This window comes from Vollenhovia emeryi, unplaced genomic scaffold (genome assembly GCF_000949405.1).
Source record: "Vollenhovia emeryi isolate VEMERY1.0 unplaced genomic scaffold, V.emery_V1.0 DF939122.1, whole genome shotgun sequence".
Classification (NCBI taxonomy): Eukaryota; Metazoa; Arthropoda; class Insecta; order Hymenoptera; family Formicidae; genus Vollenhovia; species Vollenhovia emeryi.
In genome coordinates, this window is record NW_011967244.1 from 3429484 (window position 1) to 3442684 (window position 13201).

Consider the following 13201-nt stretch of genomic DNA (forward strand, 5'->3'; position numbering starts at 1 on the left):
AAAAGTCTTGGGGCAATCGTTTTCTGAAAATAATAACGATTCGTTCGCAATATCATCTTTCATAGACGCTCATCGAGAAGTGACTTATTGTTAATTTCTGGCGCCAATCATTCGTGAAATTTCAAAACGAGATAAACGCTATTATTCGTAAAATAACGATTAATTCAAACAAGAATTCTTTTTTCCATGTAGATTTTCTTCTTCGCTTTCCACACTGCAATTGTAATTTTGAACAAATACATAATATTTCACTCAATATACTGGTGAATTCTTTATTTATGATATATTTTATAAACGATATATTATATAAATATACATTGTCACATATGCCATATCGTCTTTATAATATTTCTTGAAATCAAAAATAATTTATTCGACGACTTTTTGCTGAGAAATATCGATGACATAGACATAGCTATTCTTATGTTTTCTCAGAATGTGTTTCCGTATGTCCGCCTTGTACTTAACAATATAATTGCAGTAGGGACACTTGAACCTGGGGTTCTGAGTACAATAGTAGCGAATGTGGAACTGCAGGTTCTCCTGCGACATGAAGGCACGCCGACACTTCGGATTAGGGCACGCAAACTTGTTTAAATAGCGTCGTTTCTTGGTGAGATGAAAAGTCTTGGGGCAATTGTTATCTGAAAAAAATAACGATTCGTTCGCAATATCATCTTTCATAGACGCTCATCGAGAAGTGACTTATTGTTAGTTTCTGCCGCCAATCATTCGTGAAATTTCAAAACGAGATAAACGCTATTATTCGTAAAATAACAATTAATTCAATCAAGAATTCTTTTTTCCATGTAGATTTTCTTCTTCGCTTTCCACACTGCAATTGTAATTTTGAACAAATAATATTTCAATCAATATACTGGTGAATTCTTTATTTATGATATATTTTATAAACGATATATTATATAAATATACATTGTCACATATGCCATATCGTCTTTATAATATTTCTTGAAATAAAAAATAATTTACTCGACGACTTTTTGCTGAGAAATATCGATGGCATAGACATAGCTAGTCTTATGTTTAGCCAGAATGTGTCTTCGTACGTTGTTCTTGTACTTGACAATATACTCGCAGTAGGGACATTTAAACCTGAGCTTCAGAGGCGCGAACCAGAGCTCCATATGCAATAGTAGCGCATGTGGCACTGCAGGGTCTTTTTCGACCGAAATGAGCTCCGACAATTCGGATTAGGACACGAAAACATGCCTGGATACTTCCTTCTCTTAGTGTGATCATAGATCCCGGGGTTTCTGTCATCTGAAAAAAAAAATTATTCATTCGCTACATCGTGTTTCAGAGGTGCTCATCCAGCAAAGACAGAATTCCTGCCGTTAATCGCTCTTGAAATCTCAGAACGATATAAACGCTATTATTCGTAAAATAACAATTCATTAATTCAAACAAGTTCTTCTCTTCCATGTAGATTTTCTTCTACCCTTTCCAAACCGCAATTGTGGTTTTTGACAAATAATATTCCACTCAATCAATCAATATGCCACTGAATCCTTTATTTATAACCTATTTTGTATAAATCTTCACATTGTTAAATATTCGGTATTATCTTTATAATATTTCTTGAAGTTAAGAAAATTTACTCGAGAGCCTTTTACTCGGAAATATCGAGGACAATGACGAAGCGATCCTTATGCCTTTTCATAATGTGTAATCGTACATTCTGCCTGTACTTGTCAATATATTCGCAATAAGGGCACTTGAACTTGGGCTTCAGACCACATCGGTTGCGCATGTGGTACAGCAGGTCCTTCTTCCACTTGTAGACGCTCTTACAATTCGTATTAGGGCACGGAAACACCTCTGAATACCTCCCGTCCTTGGTGCGACGATAGGTCCTGGTGTACTTAAAATCTGAAAAAAAAATAACAATTTGTTCGCAATATCATGTTTCAGAGGTGTCCATCGAGAAAAGGCAGACCTCCTGCCACTAATCGTTCTTCGAACGTCAGAACGAGATAAATGCTATTATTCCTAAAATAATAATTTATTAAACAAGCGAGAGCGCCTTTAGGTCCGAGTAAGATATTGCTGGCCCAATTGTTGTTGTTTTTCCTATATAAGGGAGGCATGTTAAGTCGATAGTCGAAAGTCTCGAAGTATTGTTGTCGCTTTTCCGAGATTGGCTGTCTCGCTTGTGCAATACAACATGTTTCAGTCGTGTTATTTGCAGCTGTCAACCCATGCAAATTTTTAGATAGGGCAAATGGCGCGCGCTTCGCGCGTGCTTATGTTATCTAGTAATCTGAATTGTAACTTCGTATGCCGTTTTGCACCTTGTCCTGCGTTTTTTATCCAGCAGGACATAGTTTTATTTAGATGGAATCATTGTCGCCAGTACATTCACGTATTAAAATCGATAAACAATTTAGAATTATTTTAAATGCTATTTAACATTGATACCCCCCCCCCCCTCTCCCGGTACTGTAAAGCATTTTTATTGCGAAAACTATTACCCCAGCCAGGATTCGAACTTGGGACCTCCTCAATCCGTGACGGTTATCTTAACCAAATCGACCAGTGAGGCTGTGATAATAATTACTTCATTTCATACAAGACCTTTCGCCGCGTAGATTTCTTCTTTCCTTTCAAAACTGCACATGCAATTCTGGACAAAGTTTTCACTCAATATGTTACTAAATCCTTTATTCATGACATATTTTGCATAAATATTTACATTGTTGCATATTCCATGTCGTCTTTATAATATTGAAGTCAAGAAAATTACTTTATTCGGAAGTATCGATGACATAGACATAACGATTCTTATGTCTAGCCAGAATGTGTCTCCGTACATCCTTCTTGTACCTAACAATATAGTCGCAATAAGGGCACTTGAACTTGGGCTTCTGGCCGCATTGGTAGCGAACGTGGACCTGCAGGTTCTTCTTCCACTTGAAGATGCTCTGACAATTCGGATTAGGACACGAAAACATGCCTGGATACCTCCCTTCCTTGGTACGAAGATAGGCCCTGGTGTTTTCATTATCTGAAAAAATAACAATTTGTTCGCAATATCATGTTTCAGAGGTGTCCATCGAGAAAAGACAGAGTCCCTGCCAATAATCGTTCTTGGAACGTCGGAACGAGCTAAATACTGTTAGTCGTAAAATAATAATTAATTAAACAAGCGGAAGCGCCTTTAAGTCCGAGCAAGAGAGTGGTAGGTCAATAATTGTAATCTAAAATGTAAATTCGTATACAGTTTTCCACCTTGTCCCGCGCGCATGCCAATTTCTTATCGGGCATAACGCACTTTTATCATTGTCGTCAGTGAATTGACGTATTAACATATGGTTAAATAATTTTTAATTATTTTAAGTGCTATATTTAGTATTCAATACCCGCCGCCAGCACTGTAAAGAATTCTTCTTGCGAAACATATTAGCCCAGCCAGGATTCGAACCTGGGACCTCCCTCAATCTGTGACGGGTATCTTAACCAACTCGTCCACTGAGGGTGTGATAATAATTACTTCATTCACACGAGACCTCTCCCACGTAGATTTCTTCTTCCCTTTTAAAACTGCAAATGTAATTTTTGACAAAGGTCTCACTCAATATGACACTGAATTTTTTATTCTCGACACATTTTGCACAAATATTTACATTATACCACTCGTGAATATGTACATTGTTAAATATGCAATATCGTATTTATAATATTTCTTGAAGTCGAAGAAAATTTACTCCAGGACTTTTTGCTCGGAAGTATCGATGACATAGACGTAGCTATTCTTATGTCTTCTCCGAATGTGTTTCCGTATATCCGACTTGTATTTGACAATATAGTCGCAGTAGGGACACTTGAACCTGGGCTTCTGACTGCATTGGTAGCGAATGTGAGTCTGCAGGTTTCTTTCCAACGTGAAGGTGCTCTGACAATTTGGATTAGGACACAAAAACACCTCTGAATACATCCCTTCCTTGGTGCGACGAAAGGTCCTGGTAATTTGGTTACCTAAAAAAATAACGATTCGTTCGCAATATCATCTTTCAGAGGTGCTCATTGAAAAGGGACTTATTGTTATTTCCTGCTGCTAATCCTTCGTAAAATTTCAGAACGAGATAAACATTATTATTGGTAAAATAACAATTAATTTAAACAAGAATTCTTCTTTCCATGTAGATTTTCTTCTTCCCTTCCAAAACTGCTAATGTAATTTTTGACAAAGATCTCACTCAATATGCTGCTGAATTATTTATTCAAGGCGCATTTTGTATAAATATTTACATTGTATCACTCGTGAATATTTACATTGATAAATATGCCATATCGTCTTTATAATATTCTTGAACTCGAAGAAAATTTACTCCAGGACTTTTTGCTTGGAAGTATCGATGACATAGACATGACGATTCTTATGTCTAGCCAGAATGTGTCTCCGTACATCCTTCTGGTACCTAGCAATATAGTCGCAATAAGGGCACTTGAACTTGGGCTTCTGGCCGCATTGGTAGCGAATGTGAGTCTGCAGGTTTCTTTCCAACGTGAAGACGCTCTGACAATTCGGATTAGGACACAAAAACACCTCTGAATACATCCCTTCCTTGGTGCGACGATAGGTCCTGGTAATTTGGTTACCTAAAAAAATAACGATTCGTTCGCAATATCATCTTTCAGAGGTGCTCATTGAAAAGGGACTTATTGTTAATTCCTGCTGCTAATCCTTCGTAAAATTTCAGAACGAGATAAACATTATTATTGGTAAAATAACAATTAATCTAAACAAGAATTCTTCTTTCCATGTAGATTTTCTTCTTCCCTTCCAAAACTGCTAATGTAATTTTTGACAAAGATCTCACTCAATATGCTGCTAAATTCTTTATTCAAGGCACATTTTGTATAAATATTTACATTGTATCACTCGTGAATATTTACATTGATAAATATGCCATATCGTCTTTATAATATTCTTGAACTCGAAGAAAATTTACTCCAGGACTTTTTGCTCGAAAGTATCGATGACATAGACATAGCTATTCTTATGTTTTCTCGGAATGTGTCTCAATATATCCGCCTTGTATTTGACAATATAGTCGCAGTAGGGACACTTGAACCTGAGCTTCCGGTTGCATTGGTAGCGAATATGAGCCTGCAGGTTTCTTTCCAACGTGAAGGTGCTCTGACAATTTGGATTAGGACACAAAAACTCCTCTGAATTTATCTCTTCCTCCTCCCGCCGATAGATCCTGTAGACTTTCTTACCTAAAAAATATAACGATTCGTTGGCAATATAATGTTTCAGAGATGTTCATCGAGAAAGACAGAATTCCTGCTGGTAATCGTTCTTGAAATTCCAAAACGAGACAAACGAAATTAATCGTAAAATAATAATTTATTAATTCAAACACGTTCTTTCTCCACATGTAAAATTTTTCTTCCCTTTCAAAACTGCAAATAAAATTTTCGACGAAGATTTCACTCAATATGGTGTCGAATTCTTTATTTATAACACAGTTTGTATACGCCATATTATCGTCATAACATTTACAGTCAAGAAAATTTATTCAAGGGTCTTTTGTCTGTAAGTATCGCTAATACAGACATTGCTATTCCTTTGATTTCTCAGATTGTGTCTTCGTACATCCTTCTTTAGCTTGACAATAGAAGCACTTGGGCTTGGGCATTTGATAGCAATGGTGGCGAGTGTGGGACTGCTGTTTCTCTTGCGAAGTGTAGGTTTTCGGACAATTCAAATTAGTACACGGAAACACCTCTATATACGTCCCATCCTTGGTGCGGCGATAGGCTCTCGTCTGTTTGTTACCTAAAAACATAACGATTCGTTCGCAATATCATGTTTCAGAGGTGCTCATCGAGAAATAAACAGAATTTCTGCCGCTAATCGTTGGTGAAATTTCAAAACGAAACAAACGCGCCATTATTCGTAAAATAATAATTAATTAATTAATTCAAACAAGTCCTTCTTTTCCGTGCAAATTTTTTCTTCGCTTTCAAAACTACAATTGTAATTTTGGACAAATAATATTTCACTCAATATGCTGCTGAATTCTTTATTTATGACATATTTTGTATAAATATATACATTGTCACATATGCCATATCGTCTTTATATTTCTTGAAATAAAAGAAATTTACTTGACGACTTCTTGCAAAGTATCGATGACATAAACGTAGCGACTCTTATGTCTAGCCCGAATGTGTTTCCGTACATCCTTGTACTTGACAATATACTCGCAGTAAGGACACTTGAACCTGGTCTTCAGTGTGCAATAGGTGCGAAGGTGGGATTGCAGATTCTTGGGAAACATGAAGGAACTCCGACAATCCAGATTAGGACACGAAAACTCGCCAACATACTTCCGTTTCTTGGCGTGACGAGAGGTCCAGGTGATTTTGTTATCTAAAACAAAAATAACGATTTGTTCGCAATATCATGTTTCAGAGTTGCTCATCGAGAAAAGGCAGAACTCCTGCCGCTTATCGTTCTTGAAATTGCAAAACGAGATAAACGCTATTATTCGTAAAATAACAATTAATTTCAACAACAATTCTTCTTTCTATGTAGATTTTCTTCTCCGCTTTCACCACTGCAATTGTAATTTTTGACAAATAATATTTCGCTCAATATGCTGTTGAATACTTTATTTGTGACATATTTTGTATTAAATATTTACATTGTCACATATTCCATATCGCCTTTATAATATTCGAAGTCAAAGAAAATTTATTCGACCACCTTTTGCTTGGAAATATCGATGACATGGACGTAGCAATTCTTATGTCTAGCCAGAATGTGTTTCCCTATATCCGCCTTGTACTTGACAATATACTCGCAGTAAGGACACTTAAACTTGAATTGCTTGCCACATTGGTAGCGAATGTGGGTCTGCAGGTTCTTTTTCCACGTGAAGGTGCTCCGACAATTACGATTAGGACACGCAAACTTGTCTGAAGACCTCCCTTCCTTGTTGTTCCTGGTGTTTTTGTCATCTGAAAAGATAACGATTCATTCGCAATATAATGTTTCAAAGGTGTTCATCGAGAAAAGACAGAGTTCCTCCCACTAATCGTTCTTGGAACGTCAGAAAGACATAAATGTTATTATTCCTAAAATAATAATTAATTAAACAGGCGAGAGCGCCTTTAGGTCGGTGCGAGATATTGGTAGCACAATAATTGTAATCTAAAATATAAATTTATATACCGCTTTCCACCTTGTGCTGCGCGCCGGTTTTTATCGAACGTAATGCAGTTTTATTTAGATCGAATTATTGTCGGCAATGAATACACAGATTAAAATTGGTAAAAAATTCTAATTATTTTAAATGCTATATTTCGCATTCAAAACCTTCGCCTCGTACTGTAAAGTACTCTTATTGCTGAAAAATTACCCCAGCCAGGATTCTAACCAGGGACCTCCTTCAATCCGTGACGAGTATCTTAACCAACCCGACCACTCAACCTGCGATAATAATTAATTAATTCAAACAAGAATTTTTCAATGTAAATTTTTTCTTCCCTTTCAAAACTGCAAATACAATTTTTGACCAAGGTTTCACTCTATATGCTGCTGAATTCTTTACTTATGACAAATTTTGTATAAGTATTTACATTGTCACATATGCCATATGGTATTTATAATATTTGAAGTCAAGACAGTTTACTTAAAGACTTTTTACTCAAAACTATCGATGACATAGACATGCCGATTCTTATGTTTTGTCAGAAGGTGTCTTTGTGTACATTGTGCTTGTAGTTAACAGTATATTGGTGGCGAACGTGATCCAAGAGGTCTCTTTCCCACGTGGAGGCGCTCCTATAATTCGAATTAGGGCACAAAAACTTGCCTGAATACTTCCGTTCCTTGTTGCGACGAGAGGCCCTAGGTTTTTTGTAATCTCGGAAAGTATCGAACATTCGTTGATGATAAAATACGACAGAGATGCTCGTCGAGAAAAGACAGAATTTCTGCTGCTAATCGTTTTTGAAACGTCAGGACGAGATAAACGCTGTATTATATTATTTGTGAACTAACAAATAATTAAGTAAGACAAGATCTGCTTTCTCATGTAGATTTCCTACTTCCAGTTCAAAACTGTAATTGAACTTTTTGTCAAATAATATTCCACTCGATAAGTTACTACTGAATTCTTTCTTTACCACATATTTTGTATAAACATTAATTTGTAAATATTATAAAGTCAATATAAGATATTGTTCTTGCAGTCCGAGAAAATTTAGTCTATGACTTTTTGCTCAGAAATGTCGATGACATAGACAAAGCGATCCTCGTGTTTTTTCGGAATGTGTGCCCGTATGTTCGACTTGTACTTGACAACATAGTCGCAATAAGGGCATTTGTACTTGGGCTCCCTGCCGCACTGGTAGCGAATGTGAGTCTGCAGGTTTCGTTTCAACGTGAAGACGCTCCCACAATTCGGATTAAGGCACGGAAACACCTCTGAATACGTCCCTTCCTTGTTGCGACGATAGGTCCTGACGTTTTTGTTACCTACAAAAATAACGATTCGTTCGCAAATATCGTGTTTCAGAGGTGTTCATCGAGAAAAGACTTACAATTAGTTCCTGCCGCTAATCGTTCCTGGAATTCCAGAGCGAGATAAACGCTATTATACGTAAATTAACAATTAATTAAGTAATCCAAAGAAGTTCTTTTCCATGTAAACTTTTTCTTCCATTTCACACCTGCAAATGTAATTGTAGACAAAGATTTCACTCAACATGTTACTACATTCTTTATTCATTAAATATCTGGTATACATTTTTACTTTGTCATATATGCCATATCGTCTTTATAATATTTGAAGTCAAGAAAATGTACTTAAGGACTTTTTACTCGGAAATCTCAATGACATAAATACGCCGAATCCCATGTTTTCTCAAAATGTGTTGTCGCACATTGTGCTTATACTTAGTAATATAATCGCAATAGGGGCACTTAAACCTAGGCTTCTGGCCACACTCGTAACGAATGTGACGCTGCAGGGTTTTTTTCAACATGAAATGTCTCCGACAACTTGGTTTAGGACACGAAAACACCTCTGAATACGTCCGTTCCTTGGTGCGACGATAGGTCCTGACGTTTTTCTTATCTAAAAAAATAACGATTTGTTTGCAATATCATGTTTCAGAGGTGCTCATCGAGAAAAGACTTATTGTTAGTTCCTGCCGCTAATCGTTCTTGAAATTCCAAAACAAGATAAACGCTATTATACTTAAAGTAATAATTAATTAATTAATTCAAATGAGTTCTTCTTTTCAATGCAAATTGTTTCTTCCATTACACAACTGCAAATGTAATAGACAAAGATTTCACTCAATATGCTGCTGAGTTCTTTATTCATGACATATTTTGTATAAATATTTACATTATCAAATGTGACATATATATCGTCTGTATATTATTCCTTTAAATCAAACAAAATTTACTCGACGACTTTTTGCTGTGAAGTATCGATAGCATAAACATAGCGATTCTTATGTCTAGCCAGAATGTGTTTCCGTATATCCGCCTTGTACTTGACAATATACTCGCAGTAAGGACACTTGAACCTGGGCTTCAGTGTGCAATAGTGGCGAATGTGGAATTGCAGATTCTTCTTCCACTTGAAGACGCTACGACAATTCGGATTAGGACACGCAAACATGTCTGAATACCTCCCTTCCTGGGTGCGCCAATAGGTCCTGGTGTTTTTGTTATCTGAAAAAATAACGATTCGTTCGCAATATCATGTTTTAGAGGTGGTTATCGAGAAATGACAGACTTCCTGCCACTAATCGTTTTCGGTGCGTCAGACCGAGATAAATGTTATTATTCGTAAACTAATACTTAATTATACAATCGAGAGCGCCTTTAGGTTCGATTAAGATATTGGTAGTCCGATAATTGTAATCTACAATGTGAATTCTTATACCGTTTTCCACCTTGTCCTGTGTGCTGGTTTCTCATCGGACGTAACACAGTTTCATTTACATAGAATCATTGTCGTCGGTGAATTCACATATTAAAATCGATAAACGACTTCCACTTATTTTAAATGCTACCTTTATCATTCAAAATACCTACCGCCCCATACTGTAAAGAATTCACATTGCGAAAAATATTACTGCAGCCAAGATTGGTACTAGGGCCCTCTTTCAATCCGTGACGGGTGTCTTAACCAACTCGATCACTGAAACTGTAGTAATACTTAATTAATTCAAACAAGATTTTTCAATGTAAATTTATTCTTCCCTTTCAAAACTAAAAATATAATTTTTGACAAAGAAAATATAATTTTTTACTCAATATGCTGCTGAATTCTTTATTTCTGACATATTTTGTATAAGTAGTTACAATTTGTAAATATTATAAAATGAATATGGGATATTATTCTTGCACTCAGAGAAAATTTACTCTAGGATTTTTTGCAGAACAACATCGATGACATAGATATGCCGATTCTTATGTTTCCTCAGAATGTGTTGTTGCACATGATGCTTATACTTGGCAATATAGTCACAATAAGGACACTGTAATTTGGGCTTCTGGCCGCATTCGACACGAATGTGACGCCGCAGGTTTGCTTCCAACGTGAAAGCACGCCGACAATTCGAATTAGGGCATGAATACTTCCGTTTCTTGGTGCGAAGAGAAGCTCTAGGCCTTTTGTAATCTAAAAAAATAACAAACGTTCGATCAGGATAAAGTGCTTCAGATATGATTGTCGAACAAAGACAGAGTTTCTGCCGCTAATCGTTTTTTAAATGTGGGAACGAGATAAACACTGTATTATATTATTTTAAAGTAACAAATAATTAATTCAGACAAGATCTGCTTTCACATGTAGATTTTCTTCTTCGTTTTCAAAACTGTAATTGTAATGTTTGACAAATAATATTCCACTCGATATACTGCTGAATTATTTATTTAAAATATAATTTGTGTAAATAGTTCCAATTTGTAAATATTACAAAGTGAATATGGGATATTATTCTTGCAGTCAGAGAAAATTTACTCTAAGACTTTTTGCTGAGAAATATCGATGACATAGACATAGCAATTCTCATGTTTTCGCCAAATGTGTCTTTGTACAGTGTGCTTACGCTTGGCAATATAGTCACAATAAGGGCACTTGAACTTGGGTTTCTGGCCGCATTCGTCACGAATGTGACGCCGCAGGTTTCCTCTCAACGTGAAAGCACGCCGACAATTCGAATTAGGGCATGAATACTTCCGTTTCTTGGTGCGAAGAGAAGCTCTAGGCCTTTTGTAATCTAAAAAAATAACAAACGTTCGATCAGGATAAAGTGCTTTAGATATGATTGTCGAACAAACACAGAGTTTCTGCCGCTAATCGTTTTTGAAATGTGGGAACGACATAAACACTGTATTATATTATTTTAAAGTAACAAATAATTAATTCAGACAAGATCTGCTTTCACATGTAGATTTTCTTCTTCGTTTTCAAAACTGTAATTGTAATGTTTGACAAATAATATTCCACTCGATAAGTTACTACTGAATTCTTTATTGACAACACATTTTGTATAAATACGTACAATTTGTAAATATTATGAAATGAATATGGGATATTATTCTTGCAGTCAGAGAAAATTCACTCTAAGACTTTTTGCTGAGAAATATCGATGACATAGATATAGCAATTCTCATGTTTTCGCCAAATGTGTCTTCGTACACTGTGCTTACGCTTGACAATATAGTCACAATAAGGGCACTTGAACTTGGGCTTCTGGCCGCATTCGTCACGAATGTGACGCCGCAGGTTTTCTCTCAACGTGAAAGCACGCCGACAATTCAAATTAGGGCATGAATACTTCCGTTTCTTGGTGCGAAGAGAAGCTGTAGGCCTTTTGTAATCTAAAAAAATAACAAACGTTCGATCAGGATAAAGTGCTTTAGATATGATTGTCGAACAAAGACAGAGTTTCTGCCGCTAATCGTTTTTGAAATGTGGGAACGAGATAAACACTGTATTATATTATTTTAAAGTAACAAATAATTAATTCAGACAAGATCTGCTTTCACATGTAGATTTGCTTCTTCGTTTTCAAAACTGTAATTGTAATGTTTGACAAATAATATTCCACTCCATATACTGCTGAATTATTTATTTAAAATACAATTTGTGTAAATATTTCCAATTTGTAAATATTACAAAGTGAATTTGGGATATTGTTCTTGCAGTCAGAGAAAATTTACTCTAAGACTTTTTGCTGAGAAATATCGATGACATAGACATAGCGATTCTTATGTTTCCTCGGAATGTGTTGTCGTACATGATGCTTATGCTTGGCAATATAGACACAATAAGGACACTGGAACTTGGGTTCCTGGCCGCATTCGTCACGAATGTGACGCCGCAGGTTTGCTCCCAACGTGAAAGCACGCCGACAATTCGAATTAGGGCATGAATACTTCCGTTTCTTGGTGCGAAGAGAAGCTCTAGGCCTTTTGTAATCTAAAAAAATAACAAACGTTCGATCAGGATAAAGTGCTTCAGATATGATTGTCGAGCAAAGACAGGGTTTCTGCCGCTTATCGTTTTTGAAACGTGGGAACGAGATAAACACTGTATTATATTATTTTTGAAGTAACAAATAATCAATTAAAACAAGATGCATGCTTTCTCATGTAGATATTCCTCTTCGTTTTCAAAACTGTAATTGTAATGTTTGACAAAGAATATTCCACTCGATATACCATTGAATGCTTTATTTGGAATACATTTAGTATAAATATTTCCAATTTGTAAATATTACAAAGTCAATTTGGAATATTGTTTTAGCAGCCAGAGAAAATTTACTCTGTGACTATTTGCTGAGCAATATCAATAACATAGACATGCCAATTCTTATGTTTTCTCGGAATGTGTTGTTGTACATGGTGCTTATGCTTGGCAATATAGTCACAATATGGGCACTTAAACTTGGGCTTCTGGCCGCAGTGGTAACGAATGTGAGTCCGCAGGTTTTTTTGCATGGAAAAGGAGCTCTGACAATTCGAATTAGGGCATGAAAACTGGCGTGAATACTTCCGTTTCTTGGTGCGACGAGAAGCTCTAGGCCTTTTGTAATCTGAAAAAATAACAAACGTTTATTCAGCATAAAATGCAACAGAGATGCTTGTCGACAAAAGACAGATTTCTTGCTGTTAATCATTTTTCAAACGTCAGAA

The 13201-nt window shown here is 36.1% G+C and overlaps 1 protein-coding gene across 1 annotated transcript; it reads right to left on the minus strand.

The window, feature by feature from the left end:
* Positions 1-8240: 8240 nt before the first annotated feature.
* On the minus strand, positions 8241-9671 carry LOC105570121 (B-cell CLL/lymphoma 6 member B protein-like). The gene is made up of 3 exons (XM_012027086.1): positions 9454-9671; positions 8581-8630; positions 8241-8515 (listed from the first exon to the last, which is right to left on the minus strand). Exons 1-3 carry the CDS (start codon positions 9669-9671, stop codon positions 8241-8243), a joined length of 543 nt encoding a protein of 180 aa, XP_011882476.1.
* Positions 9672-13201: the final 3530 nt, after the last annotated feature.

Coding starts and splice junctions, on each gene's coding strand:
- LOC105570121 (XM_012027086.1), bottom strand. CDS start 9,671: ATGTTTGCGTGTCCTAATCCGAATTGTCGTAGCGTCTTCAAGTGGAAG. Junction 8,631..9,453: donor TCACAGCAAAAAGTCGTCGA/GTAAATTTTGTT, acceptor TACGTATAATAG/CGTTTATCTCGCTCTGGAAT. Junction 8,516..8,580: donor ATTAGCGGCAGGAACTAATT/GTAAGTCTTTTC, acceptor TTATTTTTGTAG/GTAACAAAAACGTCAGGACC.